This window comes from Lepidothrix coronata, unplaced genomic scaffold, assembly GCF_001604755.1.
Source record: "Lepidothrix coronata isolate B3197 unplaced genomic scaffold, Lepidothrix_coronata-1.0 Scaffold1, whole genome shotgun sequence".
NCBI classification, from domain to species: domain Eukaryota; kingdom Metazoa; phylum Chordata; class Aves; order Passeriformes; family Pipridae; genus Lepidothrix; species Lepidothrix coronata.
The window spans coordinates 4,692,417-4,718,442 of record NW_016690181.1 but is presented as its reverse complement, the minus strand read 5'-3'; the positions used below and the strand labels follow the sequence as shown (position 1 = coordinate 4,718,442).

General features: G+C 35.0%; 1 protein-coding gene across 7 annotated transcripts in view; it reads right to left on the bottom strand.

The window, feature by feature from the left end:
- FUT8 (fucosyltransferase 8) overlaps positions 1-26,026 on the bottom strand; it is a 112,312-nt gene that overhangs the window by 36,791 nt on the left and 49,495 nt on the right. For 5 of the 7 annotated variants that reach the window (XM_017812877.1, XM_017812921.1, XM_017812883.1 and 2 more), the window contains 4 exons: positions 18,817-19,242; positions 7,598-7,713; positions 7,271-7,436; positions 913-1,027 (listed from right to left, as the gene is read on the bottom strand). In XM_017812877.1, coding sequence (XP_017668366.1) covers positions 913-1,027; positions 7,271-7,436; positions 7,598-7,713; positions 18,817-19,019 — 600 coding nt within the window. In that variant the 5' untranslated portion in view covers positions 19,020-19,242. Of the gene's footprint in view, positions 1-912; positions 1,028-7,270; positions 7,437-7,597; positions 7,714-18,059; positions 18,140-18,816; positions 19,243-21,651; positions 21,775-26,026 lie in introns of those variants that run through there. The other 2 variants (XM_017812893.1, XM_017812930.1) reach the window with 2 other exon arrangements.

Genomic DNA, 26,026 nt, shown 5'->3' with positions numbered 1-26,026 from the left:
TGTTCAGAAGTTTGATACAAGGACTTTTATATTTCTGTTTTAAACAGCGTGCAAACATATTTTTGAATTCTGACACTCTAAGGATTAAAAAAATAAACGAGACTTATCTTTTATAATAAAACAAGGAATTCAAACAGCTAAATACAGCCCATTGAAAACCACAGATCCAAAAAAATAACCACACACACAAGGAAACAAATAACCAACAACAAAAGTCCAAACCCTAAAGATTTCCTTGAAATACTATCTTCCATAAACATATAAAATATATGTTTGAAACAAATGTTATAATTTCTTTTCTATGTAATTCATTCATATAACAACATTTATTTTAAAACATTGTGTAATTACTCTATTACAAGGGCACAGCTAAGTGCTATATACATAATAATAAAAAACGTTTACAGAATCCCAGAATATGCTGAGTTGGAAGGGACCCACAAGGATCATCGAGTCCAATTCCTGGTCCTGCACAGGACCATCCCCAAGAGTCACACCATGTGCCTGAGAGTATCATCCAAACACTTCTAGAACTCTGTAATCCTTAGTGCTGTGACCACTTCCCTGGGAAGCCTGTTTCAGTGCTCAACCACCCTCTGGGTGAAGAACCTTTTTCTAATATTCAGCCTAAACATCCCCTGATGCAACTTCAGGTCATTCCCTCAGCTCCTGTCACTGGGCACCACAGAGAAGAGATCAGTGCCTGCCCCTCCTCTCCATATCATGAGAAAGTTGTAACTGCAACGAGGTCTCCCTTCAGTCTCCTCTTCTCCAGGCTCAACAGACCAAGTGACCTCAGCTGCTCCTTATACACCTTCCCCTCGAGGCCCTTCACCATCTTCATTGCCCTCCTTTGGTCACTCTCTCATAGCTTGACTGAATTACCTTGATTCAAAAGCGCTATTCTCTTACCTGTAAATAAGTTATTCTCCTCTGTACCAAATCTGTTAGATCTTTGGCCTCTTTTTCTCGCCAATCTCCTGCTCCATCTGTTTGACTGAGGTAGTACAAGTCGGTCATTATTGACCTATAAACAACAACACAAAACAATCTTAAAAAAAATGGGAAACAATCTTGGCATTACTAAATCGGAGGATTAAATTAAAGATAAACTAAAGTGATATTTCAATTGTAGCCTCAAAAACAGTTTCTTCATGCCACCTCCTACTCCACAATTCAAACAGCAGCCAAGAAAGATTGAGTGTGTCCTTCATCTAATGTATGTTCCATACCCATGTATTAAACAGGAGATGGGTTGGAAAAAAATCTTAGGCATAAGATTTGCTTGATACAAAGCATTTGGGTTTGGTATGTGCCAAAGGAAACTAAAAGGAAAGCACAGTTCCATGCTAGATACATTATCCAGTGGTGTCACATGGAAATGCAATAGTGATTGCTACGATACCTTCTATTATAATGCATTGTTACTTTTCCTCTTGCAATCATCTTACTATGCTTGTATAGAATATATTATTACAAGTGTCTTTAGCACAGGTACAACATTTCTTCTATTTCTGTTAATGAAAAGTAACTATAGGATATTATTACAAGGTTTAGTAAGCAGTATGTTCTGTAACATGGAGCTCCTTCCGATTCTGGAAGGAGACAGCAGTGTTCCACCTGCTTACAATGACTTCATGCCACTAATACTCAAATAGAAAAGAAATAAAAAAATTAAAAATTCTAAACAGACTCATGGCCATACAAGTCCATATTACAAAAATTGAATTTTGATGAACTATCAAATACTAAATCGAGGTTATGTAATACACTAGAGATTCTCTTCTTGGGGTTATAAAATTTCATTTGCCAAATAACAGAATAAAGAATATCTTGTTATGAGAAGATAAATAATATATGGCATTTTTTTGTTAAAATTAGCCAGATTATTTAAAATTACTGATTTTGTGAAAAAGAGTTCAAACAGTACCATCTAGGAAAAGATTTTTTTTTTTTCATCTCTGTGGCTTTTGGGAGGAAATACTAAACTAGAGGCATATTATTTAAAGTGTTTGTTAAAATGTTAATGGTTATTCTAAAAGTAAAAGGTAGCCCAATTCAGAACTAATAATTTCAGAGTTGGTTTCACATACTGAGAATATTTAAAATTGCTAAACACTTCTCCATAACAATGCTAAAGTTTTAACTTTGCACCACATTTCTTAATATTTTCATCTGAACTTTAGATGTTGCAATTTATTGCCTGAAATTCTTGATAAACCACAAGTTTAATCACTTGTGAGAAAGAGATGCAACAGAACAAAGGCAGAGAAATTTGGGAAGTGACAAAAAAAGAGTATGAGGATAAGAGAAGTGTATTTCATAACAATGTGTGAAGGTCCCCTTGTTGGCAGCACCTGTTAGTACTGGCAGCACAGAGGTAGTTAGCTAAGGCAAACAAGCTTAGCAAGTGAGAGAGGAGCAGACTGTGTACCCCTGTTAAGGTAACTATTTCCAGTGACACAGTATATAAGCAATAAACACTGAAATAAATCAAATTGGAACAGGCCTATCTTTATCAGCAGAGTTATCATACAGAGTTCTCCTGCTAATAACCATATTCATGGATCTGTAGCTTTTCACTCTCATACATTCTCATACACACATTCTGTCTTTACACCCACGCTTCTACACAGGGTAGCAGTGCCACTGACCTATATAGCATCTAATGTTGTTGTATTACATATTATACCCAAATTGTTCAGCAGCAGTAACCTTCAGCTTCTGCCAATCAACTGGAAGAACTTTATCTACATTCTAATCTCAAACAATATAAACTGGATTTTCTTTTGCATGGTAATTGAGCTTGAAACACCCTATTGCAGTTTTGCAAACAAATAAATCATTTAAAGTATCATCAGGTAACTAGTATTAAACCAGTAACTATTAAAGACACATAATACTCAAAGTAATGTGCAAACACAGTTTAGGGAAAATTAGAACAGAATTAATGATGGAGTAAACCTAATATAATAGATTATACACAAATAACAGATAAAGAGTCTGCTGCTCTTAAGACAGTGTTTTCCAATTTACAGAAAGCATTTAGGCTAGTAGACATATTAGAAAGGGAAACCCATGTACCTTCTTGGGAGTTTAAATATATTTTTCTTCCCAAATGGGATGCAACAATTTTGGGTGTTTAAAGACAAAATATAAATTTAAGGTCTAAACACTTAAAAAAAAAATCTTCTATCATTAAAAGCAGCTGTGCAAGCACACAGCCATATTTTAAACAATTTTCAAATGCTCTTTCACAAGTCTTAAAAAGGGTCTTTTGTGTACTTCTGATATAAGTAACCAGTATAGCCTCCTTTTACTTTATAGAAATATACTTCTATTAAATATAGACCTAAAATAACTGAAAATATAAAGCTTACCAATTAAAAAACATTCTCTCTCAGATCTTAAGTAATTTTTACTATCTCTACAGAAAAAAATATCCAAATTTTATATTATTAGCCATGGTGTCCATAGCAAAGGAAAGGCAGTAATTAAGTTTTAATAATCAGCCTTACAGATGAAATATAATTATCTTCCATCACTACTGAGCTAAAATAAATGATGAGAGAGCCGTTATACAGCCTCAGTGGCTTGAGACTTTAGGTAAAGGCAGCTTTGCTCACTACAAACCATAAAGAATATCAAATAATTTGCAGGAAATTTTTATGAATTCATGAAAGAGTTTTCAGATAGTACCCACAGTCTTTAAAAAAAATTATAAAACTCTGAAGTAAACCAGGAACTGAAAAATTAATAGGTGCTATCACACAGAAATTATTATAAAGGTAGTTCTATTTTAGGACACAGTCATAGAGACCTTTTTTCTTTGATTGTTACTACTGAGAAATGTGCATTTTTAAGTTTACATCTGCTAGGGTTTTTTGAGTGTGACCACCATGAAAGCTTATTAATGCAGATTTAGAAAAGACACAAATAGCAAAGACCAGGGTCAGGGGCCATGTAGAGAGTTAAAAGTAGATGAACCAGTGATTCATGAGCCCAGGATAGGTAAGTGCAGACAAAAGATTAGCCTGCAAAGTATTATTAGAGGCTACTGCAGGCGGTAAAATGCAGAAAACTTCAGACAGTGGCATTGCAGATATTTAGTATCACACTTGGTCTTTCATTATGCTACTAACCAACAATATCAATTAATTGTTATTGTTGTTTCACATAAAATAAATCTTGGACCTGCTCTTAAAAGCATTTTTCTCCTGCGAAGTATAATGAAGGAAAAAATCTGGCTATATATTTCATATGCATTTGATTGCCAAAATAAAGGGAGGGAGAGTGGGCATTTTTAATAATCAGTCTAGACAATTATTCCAGTCATAAGGCAAAATTACACTTAAATCTCCTAGGAATTTTACATCAACAAATAAAAACTAAAAGAAAAATCTGTGATTCAATGGAAATAATGTAAAATTTGTCCAAACATTATGCATCAAATGTTGTCCAAATACCACAAAATCCCTGCTGACAGCTGTTCCCCAGGAGGAGAAGGAATGAAACTAACTCAGTAACAGCCACCTTGTCAACAAAGGAAACAACCATGACAACTAGAGCATTAATTTGGTCTTTTTTATTAACTCTGTATCAAGTAGTCTTTCCAATGTTAAGATGAAGTTACTCTCAACAGCTCTCTTCCCTATAGCAACAAGAACACAATTATGTAATTCCCAAAGCAGAAAACTCTGTGTTGGGCAACGTTGTTTTTCAAACAGAATCGGTAGTGAAACACTTCACAAAAACATATGCAAGACTGGCACTCTCTGAGGGAAAAATCTACACAGCCCCTAGGACATAGCCAACAAACAGTGATTAAGGCATCCAATAAGAAGCAGTACCTTACTTATCTCTTTCCTTATGAAACTATCTCATCATTTGATCACTACCCACCTCTTTTATTTGCTTTCCCACATAAGGACAGCATGACAGACTGCTTTAAGTACTTATAATTAACACTAATCTTTCTAATCCAAATATTAAAATACGTATTAAAATTTCTAAGATATCTATTCATGTATATTCATGTATAAATATATAAATATATAAATAAGTAATACCAGCTTCACTTCCAGTGTTCCATTCAAGTAAGACAGCACTTTTTAAGACAGCACTGTCAATGAAAGGGCATTTGGCAACTTGTTTAATGCCTTTAAAAAAATTCAAGTGCACATATACTTAAAAAAATTAAACCAAAAGAACAAAAAAAACCCCTGCAATAACAAAAAAACCCCAAACACTAAAAACCTGTTATTCTCAGAGTGAATGAGAGCATCTCATTTGCTCATTCCAAACTTATGCTGTGTTCCTTTCAGGAACAGAGACCAGATGGACTGTGTGGAGGGAAGACGAGACCGCTCCTTCCCTGGGGAGCTCCTGTGCATTGTGAGGGCAAAGAACACTCCAGAGACAGCAGTGCATCACATGCCAAAGGATGTGCACACAAAGAACTGGGAGTTTTCTGCAACTCACATGGCAAGACTGAAAGATTAAAGGAAAAGAAGCAAACAGCTTGACCTTAAAGGTGAAAGAAAAAAATTCCTTGGGACTAGAGGCAACCAAGAAGACAAGGTAATATTATTGCTTGAAGGCAATATTGTAAGTACACCAAGAACACAGGCTGAATATTGTAGAAACATTTTTGTATCTGTTTTCTCGTATGCAATTCCTTTGAATTTCCATACTGTAAATAGATGGTCTACATTTTAGTTTAATAAAACCTAGTTTCTGGCTGTTTGGCTTTAGCTTAAATAATTTAGTTTTCTTTGAGGACCTCACCATACAGTAAGGTCTACACAGATCTACTACTAAGACTCAGGAGACTCCAGGATATTCTGCTTTTGATAACCACTGTGACAGTCAAAAGAAAACATGTATTCAACACAAAAATTGTCAAATTAAAAAAAAAAAAAGTGGATGCGATTGCTTGTATCATATACAAACTTCTTCCAGTACCACAGTGGTTTCACACTTCCACACTGGGATTCATCTCATAACTTTTAAAATTCAATGCAAAGGAGCTATGCATTTCTAGAATGGGTTTCACCTCATCCTTAAGTACAGAGAGATGTGAACATAAGGTTATCAGAAATACAGATACTTGCAAATTGGGCTTATTGAATTAATAGTCATTGGTGTAGAAAGGAAAAGGACTCATCCTGGGAGGCAGGGACATAAAAACCTTCTGGCATCAAACACACATTATTCAAGGTTTCACTGTGATGACTGCCTCATCCTAGCTTTATAAACAGGGCAAAAATGTGTACACAAGTGATTTTATTACCATGATGAACATCAGAAAGTCTGGCATTAGACTACTTGCTCCAGTTTTTGGCAGAGATAGTTTAAAAAGTACGTAAGAATCAATGACCTGTAGTCCAAGAAACACAAACAGAAATAACTTCTATGAAGAACAAATATTTCTGAGGGGAGATAACTGTAGAAAAAACTGTCCAAGGAAGTGGCAGATTCTCTGTCAGTTCAGTGTTCACCTGAAGATCTCAAGTCTTTAAGAAAATTCTACTTCAGCCAAGCACTACTTTTATTTCAGTCAAACATACATAGCTGCACTTGAGTGAGAAATAATTGGATGAAATTTGATCACATCTTTTATATGAATAATAACTCTCAACAATTGAATAGTCCCTTCTCACTTTCAACTCAATCAAACTGTGACAAACTGGATTTTGGGATTGTGGAATATTAAATTACAAAACTTAATGGACTATATTATTTGCCCCCATTGATAATCATAAATAGAAATAAATACGTATTATCTTTAAACTATGTTTTAAATAGTATTTAAATTATTTCTAAAGAATTGAAAATTCTTACCATTTTTTCCCTTACGTACAGTTTTATTTTCAAAGGCTCATGCTTTATTACTGATGCTTACACATGCAGATCGCAGCTTTTTTTGGGAAACTGATACTTGTTTAAGATGGTATATCTAGTTAATTCAACTATTTTCTTATAACTGCTTACTGATAAGACACAAACTGTCACAGCAATCCTGTTGGGAACAGAGTTATAAACATAATACGCTTAAAGACAGATTTCATTGAATTTTTAACAGTTTCTGGATTAATTTTGTTCAGCATGAACAAAACTCCTACAGAATATTTTAATATGATACAAAAGGTTGGCCTCCAACAATTCGGAGGCCAAAAGATTGACAACAACTAAAAATATAAGTTCCAATGCCCCTTTGAACAACATAACGACAGTTTAATTAAAAGTCAAAATCAACTAACAGAAGTACCTTTCCTGATGACCCAAATCAGACAGAAATTCATCAATGCGTGTTTGCAGTTCACTTCCTTCTAGATTTTTCAATTTCTTCAGTTCACTCTGGAGGAAAAACCAAAGTTCCTTAGCCCCATTTTCAATCCTCCTCCTCAGTATTTCATGGTCTTTTCCAAGGCCTTCTATTTAAAAAAAAAAAAAAAAAATCAAAAAGGCATAAAAGCATCAGTAATTGTAGCTTTTTTTTTAAGGGTTTATTTGTTAAGAAGCCAATACATTTGCGATATGAAATACCAAAACACCAAAACTTGGTTCAGAAGTAAAAGAAAACTTATCTACACACCATCTCCTGTCCGCTTCTTATAGTTTTCTATTTGTTCTTTGGCCTTTAGAAGTTGCTCCTCTAAAGCATGTACCTTTCCTGCAGCTGGTCCCTGATCAATGGGACCATCTGGTATCCTAGGATATAGAAAATAAAAAAGTCATATCACTTATAATTATTTGATAAATTATTTGCATTAATAATTCAGCTCTCCTCTCATTTTTATGCCATACTGATTTACTGATAAACCTTGGTCATATTTTCTTAAAACCAAGAAGAAATTAAACATATTAAAGATTTTAAAACCTCGATCCCATAGAAGAAAAACAGTGCATAACACAGTTGCAGCATACAGATTCAACCTGATGCTAAACTGTGTTGTTTACAAGACTTCCACTCACTGACAAGAACAATTCTAGGCTCCACTTGTGAAAATAGTATTTGTGGCAGCTTAACAACCATTTGTTGAACTGACTGGCATGCAAACAAAGCCTAATCGACAGACCTACCTTCACAAGACTCAAGTTCTGACTACTTTTTATATTCACACATAAAGTACATTCTGCTCTTGAATGCTGGCCATATATTCTTAGAGAACCAGAGCTCCAGCCCTTCAACTGCACTCTTAAGTCTTCCTACACATTTCCACAACTGTTGGTCACCAAAAACAACACCAAACAACAGCAATTGTAACTTCCAGTTATGAAATCTCTGATATGTGAACACAGGAAAAGTATGGAAATACGTATCATGAAATCTATGAGCCATAAATCAGCCCTGAGGGTATTACTGAGGTTTGTTCATCATCCAAACTTGAATTCATATATTAATAAACTGAAATTATTAAATTTTGTTAATCAGATGCAAACTTCTATTTCCCTCACAAATTTAACGTAGGGAAAGTAAAAATCCTTTCCATTTCAAGAGCAATGACACTTCTGGTTAAAAATTTTTCCACCTTTTATTAGCTTTTGTAAGAGCTGACCCTGAAAAGGATTAGAGGAAGCAGATGTGCAATGAAAAGTCTTGAGAACTGCAAAGAATACAGAATTCTTGCAGAACATGAAGACGATTCTTCATTTGTAAGGGAATATGAGCATAAAAAGAAACAGATATTCTCTCTACCCACAAACACACAGTTTCAAGGCACCACATAGGAAGACGCCTTGACAGGCAAAAGATGCCTTTAGCATAGAGAAAACAGTGGTTTGAGGGAGCATCTTCACTGTAAAAAAGAAATGACAGCATTTTAAATATCCAACTGAGATGTCATTAACTTTAAGGTCTCTCAGATCTAGATAACTAAACATCAATAAAATTTCAGGAATTGATGAAAAGTTCCTTTCCACTGGAACAGTTGAAGGGAATAAAGAACTGATATGGGCATCAGAAAGTTGTATCACATAAAGCACAGCATTTAAGCCCTTTTTTCAGAAGGGGGTGGGAGAGGTGGAAGAGGAAGCTACGTAGCTTGAAAGAAATTTAGTAAAAATTCTATTAAAGCTGTTAAAGCTTCCTGTTGAAAGCAGATATGTGTTTTAAAGCTATATATTGTGTTTCTGTGGCTAGGTTTTGGTTGGGGGGGGGCTACAGGGGTTGCTTCTGTGAGAAGATGCCAGAAGCTTCCCTCATGTCCGGTAGAGTCAATGCCAGTCGGCTCCAGGACGGACCCACCACTGGCCAAGGCCAAGCCAACCAGGAAAGATAGTAATGCCTCTGTGATAACAAGAGAAAAAGGAAGGAGAAAAAAGTTATTGGGTAGATGAAAATTCCAGCTAGAGAAGAGCAGAAGGAGAACATATGAACAACAATGCAGACACCAAGATAAGTAGAAAAGGAGGAGGTGCTCCAGGACCAAAGCTGAGGTTCCCCCACAGTCCGTGGTGCAGACCATGGTGGAGCAGCTGTGCCCCTGCAGCCCATGGAGGGCCACAGGGATGCAGAGATCCACCTCCAGCCCATGGAGGAGACCCACACTGGTGCAGGTGGGTGCCCAAGACAGAGCAAGGCCCTGGTAGGGACCTGCTGACCCACGGAGAGAGGAGCCCATGCTGAAACGGGCTTTCCTGAAACGGGTCCTGGTAGGACCTGTGGCCCTCTGGGGGACTCATGCTGGAGCAGCCCGTGCCTGAAGGACTGCACCCTGTGAAAAAGTGACCCACACTGCAGCAGTTTGTGAAGAACTGTTGCCTGAGGGATGGACTCACACTGGAGAAGTTTGTGAAGGACTATCTCCCATGGGAGGGACCCCATGGGAGCAGGGGAAGGACTCCTCTCCCTGAACAGCAGCAGAAACAACTGACCACAACCTCCATTCCCCGTCCCCCTGCACTGCTGGGAGGGAGGAAGTAGAGCTTGGAAGGAGGGAGGGGTGGAGGGAAGGTGTTTTTAAGATTTTTTTTTACTTCTCATTCTCCTGCTCTGATTCTGTTAGTAATAAATTTAATTAATATTCCCACTTTGAGTCTGTTTTGCCCATGATGGTGATTGGTGAGTGATCTCTCACGGCCCTTATTTACTCATGAATCCCTCATTATATTTTCCCTCCTCTGTCCAGTTGCAGAGGGAGTGAGAAAGTGGCTTTAGTGAGTACCTGGCATCCAGCCAGGGTGAACCCACTAAAAGATACCATGATAAATAAAATGCAATTATCATTAACTGCTCATATATCTGCTTTTTTATGCACTGAGAGAACAAGCATGTAAAAACTGAGTAAAATATTCTAATCTTAAACATGTGCACTCTCTAAATATACTCTATCAACAATCCATTTGTGAATTTCTTTCTACAACAAATTTACAGTATACAAACAAACTTTTTAAAAGTATATTGAAAGACATTTAAGCTCTTACAATAGTTTAAAACCACCAGATTGAAATGTATCTGCTGACTTGGTTCCACAATTTGTATTGTGACAGAACAACTAACTACAAAATTACCAGAAAAAAATGGCTTATCTTGTACAAGTCACATACCCTAAAGGTAGAATCTGTGAAGAACAATAGGGTAAGAGGATACAAAATCATTACCATAAGAAGTCTTAAGACAGCGCACACATCCTCTTAACATAAGGAAAGTCTGTTAAAGTAGTAATTACAGAATCCCAGAGAAGGATGGTTGCAGATGATATGAAAGAAGCACAATAATTCTGCTCATTTGATATAATTAAGATCTTAGAAAAGTACATTCCTTTTAACAATCAACTTGCTTTGGCATACTTCAATAAAAATGTTTATCATACTTAGGCTGTTAGATAAAAGGAGTTAGGATGAGGGGCGACATTCTCCAAGCTAGTTGTTCGGACTTTCAAAAATTACATCATTTTAGGATAAAACTAAGATATCTTATGCTTTTTGCAGTTTTGTCTCTACATCTGTTACCTCATTAGACTCAGAATTACTGTCTTCCTCACTTTCATCCAGTCTCAAAATTAAGGAAAAGATTCTTCTCTGCAACCAGCACAGCTTGCCTGTTATTGCCCTCTACAAGTACTTCAACTGAGTTGGAGATAAGATAACATTTGAAGGAAAAGCATTTGAATTAAAATCCTTATCTATTCTCCTGGCATCATCAATGCAGATAACTTTTAGAGCACAATATCCTAGCAGTTATGTGTACTTATTAATAAAAATTCCTGTTGAAAAACAGGAATTCTTACTAAAACAATTATTACCAGAATAATTCCTGACAACTGATTTGCTCCTTAGTATATAAAAAGTCAGTTTAAAGTAAGTTCATCTAAACTATGACAATCCTAATCAGCAATAAAAAACATGTCAGTAAGCATCTAGCACAGAATATCCTTCACTTATTGCTATGACAACACTGTAAATTCAGTTATAAACAGAAAATAAACACAATTATAATTCACTTAAATGGGCAATCAAGTTAATACACCGAGTAGTGGGTTTATTTGAATTCTCAATACTTACTGGTGTGATGATGCACGCTGTTTCCTACCATTTTATAGTAAATACAAATTATCTTTTCCATAATCAACTCATCAAATGAAGATATTACCGTATAATTTTAAACATTAAAAAAATTATATCCTAGAGAAGCCCTGTTTCTTGCTTTGTCCCTTCTTTAGTAATCCAGCTACATTTTAAGACATGAAAAATAATCCATACCACTGAGGCCACTTCACCTTCAGGTAACAGAGGGGCAATGACAAAGTTGTGATATCTAGTCTGGATCTCTGAAGGCAAAAAGAACCCCTTAAAAATTAATCATAGTGACATTCAATTTAGCTAGAAGAACTGCCATACTATGTAAAAGAATTGTAAAAATAATTTAAAACAAAACATAAATTATAAAAACCATTTTAACCTCTTTCTGTTTCCAAGATATTTAAAAGGTTACCCTAATTTATCAGTAAAAGGAAAAATGTAAGATTTCACAAGTTCACACTCAACTATTTTCTCCTTTTGTTTATACCCAAGATCTTTGTATGAAGTTAGAAGGTTTATAACTCAGTAAAGCCATGTTATGATTGTCTTTTCTTCTTTCACTTTTTTTTCTTTCCCAAGATGAAAATCACATTCAATTATTAATGACCACTGACACAAGCAAAAAGAATACAGGTTGTCACTTCACCCTCCTAAGATAAAACCTCCTCAGTAACTAAAACTGAAAGAGAACACTCAATGTTATCTGCAAATAAAAAGTAAGCAGCATCCATTATCAATTTAAATCAGCACAGTCCTAATTAGTGCTGATTTATATCCATTGAAGATGTGTCCCTTCCCTTAATTCAGAATTGTACAAAAAACAGCAAAAAGAGCAGAGGTGCACATCATATAGTTCAGCTATCTTCATCCGTTGCAACAGCCTCAGTTTCAAACCTGAGATACTTTAAATACATGTAATAGGAAACCACACTTTAAAAGAATATTTAACTTTTTATCAATCCAGAGCTATTCATCTATCCAAAACCCTTTCAGTGTTTTCCACAGGCTTACCAGGCCCAGTAACTGCCCAGAATTATGTACTTTTAATAGAGTTGGTAAAGATCAATTGATCTGGAGTTTGGATTCTATACCAGCCCCAGCACTTGCTACTTTAAAGCAACTGTAGTGCTCTTTCAAAATTAAACTCTGATCTCTTCTTTCTCAAGCTACTCAGAACTATGAGAACAATGTCTAGAGATACCTGTGTTTGGTTTTATTTGTTTGATTACATTTTGCCCTTTTCCACTCTTGTTCTGCTTTATAACACATAGTCTTATTCAGATTAAGAAACAGGTTATCAGACTTATCAAAAGAATTGCAGGTTATACAAAAGGCAATATTTAATAGACTCTAGGAAGCAAATATAGTCTGAATGAGATTGGTAATATGTACACAATACGAATACATTTAACAAGATTCTCTATTTCCCTGAAGAGAACTCTGAAATTACTGGTTCCTATACTGCCAGGCTTATCTTCCACAAATGTACCATAAAATATAAAAATTTGACTACCACCCAGCAACACACAAAGGAAGCCCAGGACAGGGATGAAGGCATACACAGTTTCACAGTTTCCATCTAAGAAAACAGGACATTACAAAAGCTGACATTTTAAGCCCTCCTCCTCCTAAAAGCCTTATATCACCTATATGCAACAGAGACAGTCTTTAGCTTTCATAACGTAATCCTAACAGTAAATAAAAATTTTAAGTAAAACTACTTTACAAGCTGTGTTACAGGCAAATGATGAAAAAACTTAATGTAATACTTTGCTTTGATTCTTACTCTCTTATGGAATTTCTACAAAATTAAATAACTACAAAGTTAAATAACTACAAAAATTGTACTAAAGATTTCCCTTTTTGCTGCGAGACCTACTGTGTCTGTAGGTACACAGACACACCTTCAAGTGTTCTTGAAGGGGCTCATTCAGTTCTACTGGATATAGAATAGTAAAACAATCTCTAAAAGCCTCAGTTTTATTACTTTTTGCACTAATGAAATCTAGACTGCTTCTAAAATCAACCCAGCTGTACTCACACAATATTGTTTATGAACATACAAGGACTGTGGTAACCTCCAAATCTCATTATACCACAATATTCATGCACGTAATTTAAAAAACTCAGACAATACAAAACACTTTTCATTCCATTTATCTTCTGCATCACTAATATACATCTGTGCCTCTTTACAGCCCACAAGTAAGGTTTTTACAAAGCATCTTATCGGCAAAAGAAAAACTACAGTATCTTCTCATGTAAGGCTTTTTAAATGCACCATAAAAACTAAGTGGTGCCTGAAGTCATTACAAGTAATCAGGAGTGCACAACAAAAGTGTACTCAGTTCCTAAAGGATTTTTTTTTTATATTTCAGGCACTTTTCAAACAGATGTGAGTGTTCCAACTTGCACTATTGCAAAGGTACATATTAGAAAATAAGTATCTCAAAATACGCTCCCCAAAAATCCGTACAAAAATATGAACTATTCTTAACCAATACTGGTAATAAATTAGAAATAATTTTTAAAAAAATCATAAAATCAGAGAACATGATGTATTTTGTGAAATCAAACACAAAAATGCTTGGGGTGGGAGGGAAACACAAACCAAAATAACCCAAAAAAATATCTCTCCCTGTCCTAAAATTCTACTCCTCATGCATCCTGTGTGAAAAGAAGAAACCAGGGGAAAAATTAAAAAATCAGACATGATTTAAGTATCATAGAGCAAAAAAGGGCTAATATTTTTTAAATTTTCTTGCATATATGAAATTTTTTAACTTTTGAATGTTTAGTTTTGCATGCACATAAGGTGTGTTTCATAAGGCACATTTTTGGTTTTCTTTTTTTGCTGTTGTTGTCTTTGGGAAGCTGCTACATAAATTAGCAGTAAAAGAGGATTCAAATCTCAGGGTGGAAAGATCACTTCTTGTCGTTGTATGTTGGCATTCATAGATGGTTGAATGAAAATAAGCATAGCCCAGCTCCTGTTTTCAGCCATCCTAGAGGACTGACACTTATCAGAAGGATGTCAGAGAAGTCACAGGAACCCATAATAATGGGAAATTCCAAGCAATTGAAAGGTATTGTATTTACACACAGTTTACCATATAAATAACATCCCAATGTAATTAAAGATGAAATAGCAATTTCCTCTAACTTCAAAATGGAAATGAAAAAACAACTTATACTTTCATTAAACTACTAATTCTTGTAACCATACCTGCCTTCTATCCCTTCCTCCCTATCCTAACTAGCTATTATTATTGGCACAGCTAGATATTATAATAATTTTCTACCATTCATGAAACTTCTTTTCCCACTAAGATAAACTCTGTTAACTTGGAGCTTTTTATCATCCAAAAGTTTTATCTAATAGAGTCAAAACTAGTGTAGTTACTCAGATGTTTGTTTATTGTTACAATTTTACAGGTAGGCACTCTCATCTTGTTTAAACTCCTCCACAAGTAACATTAAGTTAGATTCTTAATTGAAATACACTTCATTTCATGCACCAGCATGTTGGATACCATAATATATTGTATATTTTAACCACAAAGGGTGTGCTGCTTTGTTCTCTAGATGTAAAATCTTAGTGGAGCAGGGCAGCAAAAGCAAGATTTTACCTCAGTATAACAAAATCCAACTTTGCAAGAGGGTTTACCTTTATGAGTTACCCTGGTGTAGAGACTCACCTTAACTACTCAGAGTTCACAGCTGGTATCAGTAAATAGAGTTTTCAGTACAAAACCAAAAATTCTGGCAATTAAATCATATTCAAGTAATAGTTCCAGCCTTTCTGTTTCTGATCAGTAAAGCCTAAACCAAACTATGTCTTCACTTTAAGATGTAAACCAGAGCAAAAGTAATCTTTGCTGTCTAATTCAATTTCTGAAGTTAATAAGTGTTTTGTTTCTATAATGTATGCTCAAAGGAGCAGTGACCTTTTCCAGGACACAGATACTGAATCCATGGACTGTTGGTTAATGCCCCATTTTAAATAGACATACTGCTATAAAACAGTAAGTCGGATAATTTTAAAGCTAATAGCTATTTTCAACACAACTTGTTCTATCTGGCAAACGAAGAAATGAGACAATGAAATTCTGTATCACATTTATGATTTAATACTTTAATAATGGAGGTTGACCAGAATATTTCTCAAACCTATTTGTGACATTTCTATGAAAACAATATCATGAATTTGGCACAATAAAAATAATGAATTTGGCTCTATATTGTCATAGATCACTTCCCTCAAAGTCTACTACTTCATCAATCTCAGATTACTTCCAGCAAAAAAATAGGCCTGATAATCTTCCAGTCTTAAACTGGCTCATTCCTGGAGATCCCTAACTACTGAAGCTGGAAATGTGTGGCTGTTCAAACTGGTATTTAAAATCATTTAGGCTTTCTCATGCAAGAATTTCAGATTCACCCGGGGTTACATACAATCACTTTGAGCAAAGGTCCCAAATATTTTTAAACAACATATTCACAAAAAGAAGCTGAACAAAATCCTGTTAACACAGTTTTGGATCACCTAATCTAATTCTAGAAACTTGAAGCAACTAACTGAAGCATAGAGAAGGAATGCTGAAATGTTTTATTCTAACATGGTTAGATCAGAAATAAACTAATGTTTCTATTTTTAGAAATCATTATCAACAGTATAACCTATTATATAAAACTTGCCCACCAAAAATATAACATTTATTTGAATATAGATAAAGTTAGGGAACTATAGAAAGAACTATAGAAAGGTATCTAGAAAAACCATCCCTGCCTAAAGTATACTTTAGCCTCTATTTAACATCTCCCGTCTCTACTGCGTCCGTCTTGAGAGGAAAAGAGCACCCTGTCATCCGTAAAATCATGTACTCTCTTCTAGTCACTGTGTAACTTGAACGGGTTATATTTCAATGACTGTGCAATACAACATATTATCATTTATTCAAGTCAGACAAACATGGGGGGCTGAAAGCCTAGAGGGTAGTAATCTTCACATTCAAAGCCAAATATTATCCCCTCTGAAGCAAGAAACCCTAAGGTTCGCTATTGCTGTCTAATGGTTAAGAAAGCTAAAGACTGCATTCATTCAAATACAGGATCTTTCTTAAATTTCATCATATCAGCATACTCTACATTACACCATTTTGTCAAAAAAACATATTACAGGCTTTGCCAATGCTGTTGGTATCATTTATTAATAAATTGATCATAGAAAACTACAGCCCACTCAGCCATCTATGGCCACATTACTCAAGGTGAAGATTATCTGTTCTTACTGTAGAAAGCTGTTGTTGTTGGGACGGACTACGACATAATATTCAGCAAGAAAGTTTATTGGAAAAGAAAAATGAAGCAGCAGCAGCCACGAGCTGCAATTTACAGCCTCTTAAATACAGCTCTTTTGGTACCCGTATACCACACAGATAGGTCAGCTTACATACACAAACTACAATTCTCACAGCTAATAAGCAGATTTTAGCTGGACTTTCTCTGGACTTTCTCAGTCCTACTTTCTCACAACATTTCTGTGCACCTGTCCCTGTTTTCCTTTGATGTTTATATTTTTCTCAGTCACTCTGTTCAAAACAAGTCCTTGTTCTCATGAGACAGTGTTCCCTGTTCCCACGGGACACCTCTTCTCCTGTTGCTCCTCTGCTCTCTCAGGATGCATCAGTATGTCGTCAGGACCAGGGCCTCCATTCTCAGCCAGTTTCTTGTTCCATACCAGGGGTCCCACCCCAGCCGAGATTCCCCACAGAGAGCACTTGGGTCAGCAGCATTTCTCCACCTCTGGGGAGCAGCACGTGAATGCTGAGGTATTTCTTCAGTGATGACATGTTCAAAACTAAGATATTTTCCTATGCTAAGAAGTCTCGTCAGCGTGCAGCCACATCTACAGTGCATTCCAGAAACCAGGAACAGAGTGCAATGAGAAAACATTTCCGCAAGGCAGGGAAGCCTACCCAGCCTACCAGATCAAATAGCCCTGGCTATTCATGAAAGAGAGAATGCACCAGAAGAAACATCAGGACAGGGTTAAGAGGAAAGGTATTCAATTCACTGCTACAGTCCGTACGTGTGATTTCATTAAATGAACGGCGGAAACAAACTGACTTAAAGATAAGGTAACAAAAACAGGATTGGAACCCTACAACACCCTAGTAAAGAAAACACATTTGTACAATTCTATAATTTTTCCTGTGAAATATGAAGCAAAATATCAAGGCAGAAGATCCAAAATGTCATCTGCTGCTAGAGAGTATTAAAAGGCAAGTCCAAAATCAGTCTCTGCCTGCCAAGCAAGAAGCAACCAAGGGACATGATGAAGACTCAACTTTCAGTGCCCCTTGCTCTCCATGTACAATGCAGGTGATCCTGGCCACACCAGTGCTACACGCATCTACTGGTGCTTGTGAGTACATAAGTGAATTCAGCTCATTTATAGATTTTTAAAATAAACATTACCCTCCCATTCTGAAAAATCTTGTACTGAGCTTTACTCTTCTCTACCTTCCTACCTTCTCTACCTGCTCTTGTCCCCATGATCCATCAGGATTTTTATGTTGCACATGGTGATGTCCACATACTTAGGTCCAATCTGCCTAAGCAGCTTTCCCTTTCAAGTTCTTAAGAAAGGAGATATCATAAGTCTATGTTAAAAGCTGTCTGTCTGAAAAGGTGAAAGAAAACACTATAAATTGTAAATGTACCCATCTACAATCTAATAAATAATTATAAAAAGTGAGATGATCCTACTACTTTACAAGTATTTCTACAAGTTTAGCAGCAAGGAACAAAAGATAAAAAAATTCATATAATGCACCAATCTATTGCAGCTCATCTTCAGCTTATCTTCAGCAAGTTGTACAAATGTTTTCAGCGTTTTTAAAATTAGCTCTTCCAGATACTGCATGCAGAGTGTAAAGAACTAGTTGTTCTAAGTTGTACAAATATCATAATAATTGCATTTGTTTGAAGTTGGCATTGAGGGGTGAATCACCTATAGAACCTGTTATTGTAACAGTAATACTTGCACAGCACTAAATAATGACTGTTAAATAATAACTACATTAGACCAGAACTAAATGTACATTATTTGTTTAAAGGCTCTGCAATATATTTTCAGCTACTATAGCGCAGATTAAAACACTCTAAATACTTCTAAATGTTAAATATGATTTTACAAAAAATCCCACATACAACCCTTACAATTTAATTTCTGACATGTCATTTTTAACCATTTTCTGAACAGTTTTAATTACTTTTAGATCCTACCTGAGAGATTCTGCCATCCGCCTTAAGTCTTCATTTTGCTGCTTTAACCGTTCAAGTTTAGCGAGGATCTTGGATAACTCACGACTAGAGTGATCTGGGTGCTCACTGTCTCGTACCAGGTGTCCACCAATATAAAAGAGTAAAGTTCCCCAAGCAAAGAGGATAAGCATAATCCAACGCCAGGAACCAGTCCATGGCCGCATTTTCAGAAGTTCAATTCACTCCAGAACTGCTTCTGCTCACAAAATAACAAACATTTTAAGTCCTTAGCTTGTACAAAGGTGGACAATTTCAATTCCTCTGCTTCACCACATTGTACCAGAGAAAAATTATTTTCAGTGTTTATCTTACTGCAACTCCTTAAAGAAGACTCTTATAAGGCTGTACATAGAAATCATTAATATTGCATCATTCTTCATTTATATTCTGTGGGAAAAAAATAAAAAAATCTGAAATTATAATTCTGATATGTAAAAATATATTGGATTGCAATTAAGCTAAATGTACTGTCATTAACATTCAGGAATGATAATAGACAATGTTATTACTTTCTGTCACAGAGACAAAGAAATAAGCTTTTAACTTTCCACAGAACAGCTGAGTTCACGAATGAATGACAAAGAATATGCAATTAATCCCGGATTTGAAATGCCCAGAAGAAACGCTGCTTTTTATAAGAGAAATATTTACTAATTTATGTGTCTTTTTATACATTAAAATAGTTCAAAAATCATTCTGTGGTAAAGTTGACAGTCTCCTTTACTATCAACAAATGGCTTTTATTTAATTACAAATACATATTCACTTTTTTTACTTTTATTTACTTTCTTCTCCATTTTTACCATGACTTCCACTTTGTAACAAAGGAGTTATAGCCATTGTAACAACATATTCTGCTATTTGCAAGTATTTGAAAACCAGGCATGGCTTTAGAAACCTAAGTTTTAGAAACACTTCTCTACTGTTTTAAAACTATCAAACCCATTTTGATAAGTTATTATTAAACTATAAAAATGCAAAAAAATTATCAAAAGGTAATATCATCTCTCATATAAAAACACTGCAGCATTTTAAAAAATGAAAAATCACCTCAACTCGTTTTCTACTTGGCAAATCATTTAATGAGTGCAAGAATCTCCTCATTCTATCTAGAACAGATTTTAACTGACAGCATGTCTAAAATCTTAAGTACTTCTCCCTTCACTTCCTTTCTCAGCAATATAAAATTCCTACCTTTTTTAAAAGGCATATATATATATCATTCATATTCAATTTCCAAAATAACCCATATTTTGAAGTCTCAGATCTATAAATCCACAGTATTTCCTTTGAGATGCTATCCACATCTACCTTCTCTCAAATTACTCTTTTCTGTTTAATCCTTCTTTAACCTTGGCTTCTTTTTAATTTCATTTAGTTATCCTGTTCCAACTCATTTCAAGTTTAGAGAAAAGTCTTCCCAAACTGCAGTAACTTCCAAACTGACCCACTTATGGAGATATGCCTGGAGTATGCATTTCTAGGAGTATGCATTTCCAGATACAATAACATTAACATAGTATTGAAAATGCTCACAAATTTCTCTAGTTATCTTTTAGAAGGGGGGTTGTTTGTATACGTTTGAAAGAGGTAAAAAAAATTCACTTATGACTTATAAGATGGTACACAAGACCAACTATTTGAATTGAAAGTTGAAAATGAAATGGAAAACATTTGTAGTACCTCTCAGGTTTTTCCACCTAATGTATCTGTGACAAGGGGAGTTATAAGCAGATCAGTTTTCTTTGAAAGTAATGTCAGAAGCCCACTTTAAGGGCACGTCATTTTCTAAAGATCTCTAAGAAAGCTGTATATAGCTTTTGCTTTAGCTTGGCAAAAGCATGGGACTGCCTTCAGGAAAACAGTGGGTTTCCCAATAATCTTCACAGATCATTGCATAAGCAAATGGAACCCACATTGCATGTAACAGAATAAGCCATTCCCAACCCACAGCGGATTGTGGGTATAAGCAAAGCAAGCCTAGTTACTTGCCAGAATGATAAATATAAAACTCTGATGGATTGACATTTCAGGTTTAAGTGAGAAAGTGCATTCTGATATCTATATTAACAATCACCCAGAAAATGTTTGACTGTGGTTGCAACATGGTAAGTGAAATCACAAAGCCTATGACAGCAGTGGAAATTAAAAAATAATAGGAGATTTTAAATATTCCTCTACTGATTGGGTAAATATTATACTGGGAATTGTGATAGAGACTAAACAGATGCTACAGACACCATAAAGTTACTGCTTAAGAGAAAAACTACTGTTAAAAATTCTTGACTTAATCATAAGCAGTTTGCGGAACTTTGATCAGAAAGTTTCTGCTGGAGGACCGCTTTATAACATTCTGCATAATATACTCAGATACGACTGCCTCCTAGGAGAAACAAAGTAAAAACACTGCACTACAGCTGTGACTAAATTCAAGAAAGGGAACTGTTTTAAAAGAGAAATGGACTTCACACCACGGGAAAAGATACCATGTTTCTAATTAAAACAAGAAGTAAAGGTGACTGTTATAATTAGTAAAGAAAGTATCCTAATAAAAAGTTATAAGCATGGTCAAGTGACTAGGTAGATAAGACTAAATTCTGGTATATAAACCACATAAAAATTAATACTAAACCTTTTATCCAAAGTAGATAGCTTACTAGAGACTCCAGGGTCCACAAATGATGAGAGTATATAAGAACTGTTTATAGAGTACTTTGCAAGGAAAATATTGACTTTCTTTTTTTTTAATCTGTTTTTTATAAAACATGAGTTTAAGTAGGCTCACAAATCAGGTACCTTCTTTACCAGAGGAAGTGTTGGTCTGTCTCAAACAGCAGTGCTAGCAGATCAGACTATCAAACAAATCCACAAAATTAATGTAACAAGTCATCAGGAAGAGATGGTACTCTTCCAGCAGTTCTAAAGAAGTTAAAGAATGCAGTAGTTTAATTATTAACAGTAGTGTGTAACATCTTACTTATAATCACCATGCAGCAAAGCAGTGGAAAATTAAAAGACTAAACTGAATAATTTGTAAGGGCTACAGGAGGAATTCCTGCAGCTACAGGGCAGAAAAAAATTATATTCATGTCAGGCAAACTGGCAGAAATTATTGTAAGGTGAAATAAATCTGCAGACATTAGGATGCATGTAATCAAAATAAAAAAGTACTAAATGGCTTTTAAAAAGAAATTGCGCCTCGTAACTTTATTGAAGGTCTTTTGAAGGCATAAACAAACACATCGGCAAGAGAGAACCAATCCTAATTGTTGATCTAGTCAACATGGATTTTCAAATGACATTCAACAAGGTCCCCAAAATGTTTCAAAAAACCTAAGCCGCATGGAAGAAGAAAGTTCATCATGAGTTAAAAGAGATGAAACGTACAGTAAGACTATGTTTAAGTTGAAAGAATGATCGGGACCTCTCTCGACCCATGGTAGAGTTCATACAGTTTGATATATTCATAAATCATTTGGAAAGCAAGGCAAAATAAGAGGTAAAAAATCTGATAGCAATGATCATAAGGTCATGAAGATGTTGTTTAATGAAGAAAAAAATTAATCAGTGTGTAGAGTTGTGTATAGATGAACTTTGAAGGCTATCGGCAATGGACTCAGCTGTGATTGGTAGTTCTATAAAACACCAATTCATCATTGGGCTAAATGCAACCAAGTCCTCACAGGTTTTATCTGATTTCTATCAATCTCTGCTGATGTCATTGATCTTTTTATAAGTTAGGTCATGGTTAAATATAAAATAAAGATGCCAAACTAGCTGAATAAATAGGAAGAACATTCTGAACTAACATTAAACAGTCAGCCTGTACATCAAATGTGGTGTATCTAATTATACATGAGTTCTAATAAATCTCAACAACTGACTTTGTACTGTAATGTGGCTTTCACATTATTTCTTCTATTTCATACTGTTCTGGGAATGCAAAATGTCAAAGTATTTGACATTCCAGGGATGAGGCATCCAGTAACCCTGGATGCCCCATCCCTCGAAGAGTTCAAAGCCGGGTTGGATGCAACTTTGAGCAGCCTGATCTAGTCAGTGGCAACCCTGCCTGTGGTAAGAGGGTTGGAACAACATGTTCTTTAAGGTCCCTTCCAGCCCAAACCATTCTATGATTCTGCCATTCATTATTTCAGTCCATAAATCAAATTATAATACACAAAAGACTAGCAGAAATAAAAGTTGAAATAGGGAAACAAAAAGGAAAAATTATCACATTTTTATAACTCTTCAATTTATAGCTTGTGTCAGATTTCTGAAAGATCCCCACATGCAGACATATACCACAGATATCTGCCTGACAGAAAGTCAAGATGTTATGTCAATATTTACACTTCCCTAATTTTCTACAGCTGCTTATGAGTTTTCATACTATAAACTAAGCTCAGGACTGCCAAGACCGAACACATGAGCCTCAAGTTAGAAAAAATTGTAGCAGCAGCCAACAAATGCAGTAATTCAAACCTGACATGAATCATACCAAACATGGTCATGAACATCATCTGACACTAAGCATCTAAATAAGAACCCACCAAACCTAAAAGATGTAGGAGAGCAGTACCAATCAATATATTTTATTAAGTGGAAGACAGAATAATATTTAAATAGCAATGATTAGTGTTATTATAAATTTATGTTATTATATAGTGATGAATCCTTATTCTAAGAACACTATGTTACTTTTATTTTACCAGAGGAAGCCATGTATTTTAATTTACTAGTTATCCCCTGAGATTTACCATAAGTTCTTGTCTTACATTTGATTGGATTTACCCATACCCTTGCATTTTCCAGTGCATAAGCATGTCAAAACATAGTATATTGACAATTAGCTAATTTACATTTTCTTCCCCACAATTTCAGATTATTTTCCCTTCTAGGGGCTCTTGAGAATAGCTGACTACATTTGTAATAATATCACTTTCTAAAATAATGTAATAAAGTATCTCCTTTATCTCTTTCAAAAGGCTTACACTGGATATACAGAGTGAAAAAGAATGTATTCCTCTATTCCCCCCAACAGCTCCAGAGCAATCTTTCATGTTAATTTTCTTTTAAAATTTATCACTATACCCAGTTAAGAGTGTTTCAATCTGATCTCTCAGGGAAATCATCTCCCATTTATAAGAGCCCAGCTACCATCCGAATTTATTGCCAAATACATAGCCCAGAAAATGTGGTTAGTGTCACAAATTTATTTAGACTCCATTAAGAGAAGACAGAATATTTACATAAAAATAAGGATCTGCTTCAAGTCTTAATTGGTAAATCAAATTGTGCATACTATACACATAAGCCAGAATTGATTGTAAGAACATGAAAATGTTTTGTTACCAAATTATCAGGGAAAATTTGGTTAAAAACATTGCTTCAATGCAAGTGTTTACAAAATGACTAAAGGAAACCGTAAAGAGAACATTAACTTCATTAAAATTATAACTAAAAAGAGACTGAAGTGTAGCACCAATACCTTAATGAGAAATGTCAAAGCTATTTTGCCATAGAATAAATGATTTATCAATAAAACATAAATACATACTACCTTTCCACATCTTTCTTCCATAAAGCCTTCTAGTTATTTTAAAGCTTTAAAAGGTACTTACGAATTAGAAACTTGAATAGCCCCATACTTAATTTCAAACAGAAGGACATATCCCATGACTTAAATAAGGTCCTTATTAACTTACTATTCCAAACATGCTTTCAGTAACAAATTCAGTGATGCAGTTGAGATCTTCTCCTTTTGTATGCTCTTTCTGTTTGCTTGCTCTTCAGAATTATGGCCCCAGAATAGCAGTACAATTTTTCTCAGTAATGTACAGTTTCAAGTTATTTTAGATTAAATTGAAAACGAACTAAGCAAGTCTCCTTCTGGCTCAAATACCTACTGACCTAAATTCAATCAAAAAAGCATACCTTATGTAAGTTGAAAAGAAAAAAAATTACTCATTAAGTAATACTCACACCTCACTAGAGCTAACATATACAGCTCTATATTTAATGGCATGTTCATCACCTACAATTTGATATATGAAACATGAAATTCACTCCACTTTAGAGCTATCACAATGACTTATCACTAAATTTGAAACACTCAAAAAGCATGTTACACTGTACATACAACTTAGATTGAACCTTCCCAACCTTGTTAGTTTCACTTAAAAGTAAATTTAAGTAAGTAAAGTTAGTATTTATAAGATTCCACTCATAAAAATTATCTTCTTAGGAGAGCATGCTACTGTACTTAGAGCCTGTTGTGCTCTAACAAAAATGAAAACTAAAACAACTTTCCAATTCCATATAATGATGATGTGATGGCACAATCTCTGACAAAGGATTAGAACCTAACGAAATAATCCTTTTATGATATTAAAATAAAACTAAGGATCAAAGGACAAAAGTAACAGGTAACAAGCCTCTGTAACATTTGATAAAAATAAGCAAACATTACAAATATTATTCATAGTGTATGCAATGCATCCTTTTTGAAGACTTAAGAGAGTATTTGAAGCAGAATTCTATATGTTACACAAGGTGTTGCTGGTGTCTCATATGAAACAAATACTTGCTTTTCTCTCTTGGACCTGCCTCCTGTAATATATCCTAGAACAGGATTTGTCTTCCCTGGCCACATTACTCTGGCAGTCAGCAACCATTTTACAAGGACATAATACCACCAAATCTTTTTGCATCTGTCTCTCTCCAAATTTATAAGGTCCTGTCTTATACACAGAAATTCTTCATCCTTTTGTGTTATCACATTTTATCCCATTCTACCACTCCAGTATCCCAAATAAAAAATTATTGTACATTTTTCTGACCCCCACTAGAACACTCTTCTACTTTGTGACCTAAATTTCATTATAATCTATTATATTTTTGTGACATTGTCACTACTGAAAACACTCAAAATGAATAACACAAGCAATCCATCGCACTAATAGGGTGTCTCCTCCAGGCTAATACTCTTCCTTTTAGCACAAGTCCCTGTCACTTCATCCCTTTAGCTACTTCTTTTTCCAATGAATGATTTCACTTTTCATCTACCTTTTCTCTCACTCAATACTCAAAACTTTTTATGTGCCAAGAAATGCTGAAAGGGAGTTTACATACACAGTTTCTCCCAAACTACCTTTCATTAGGAAATTTA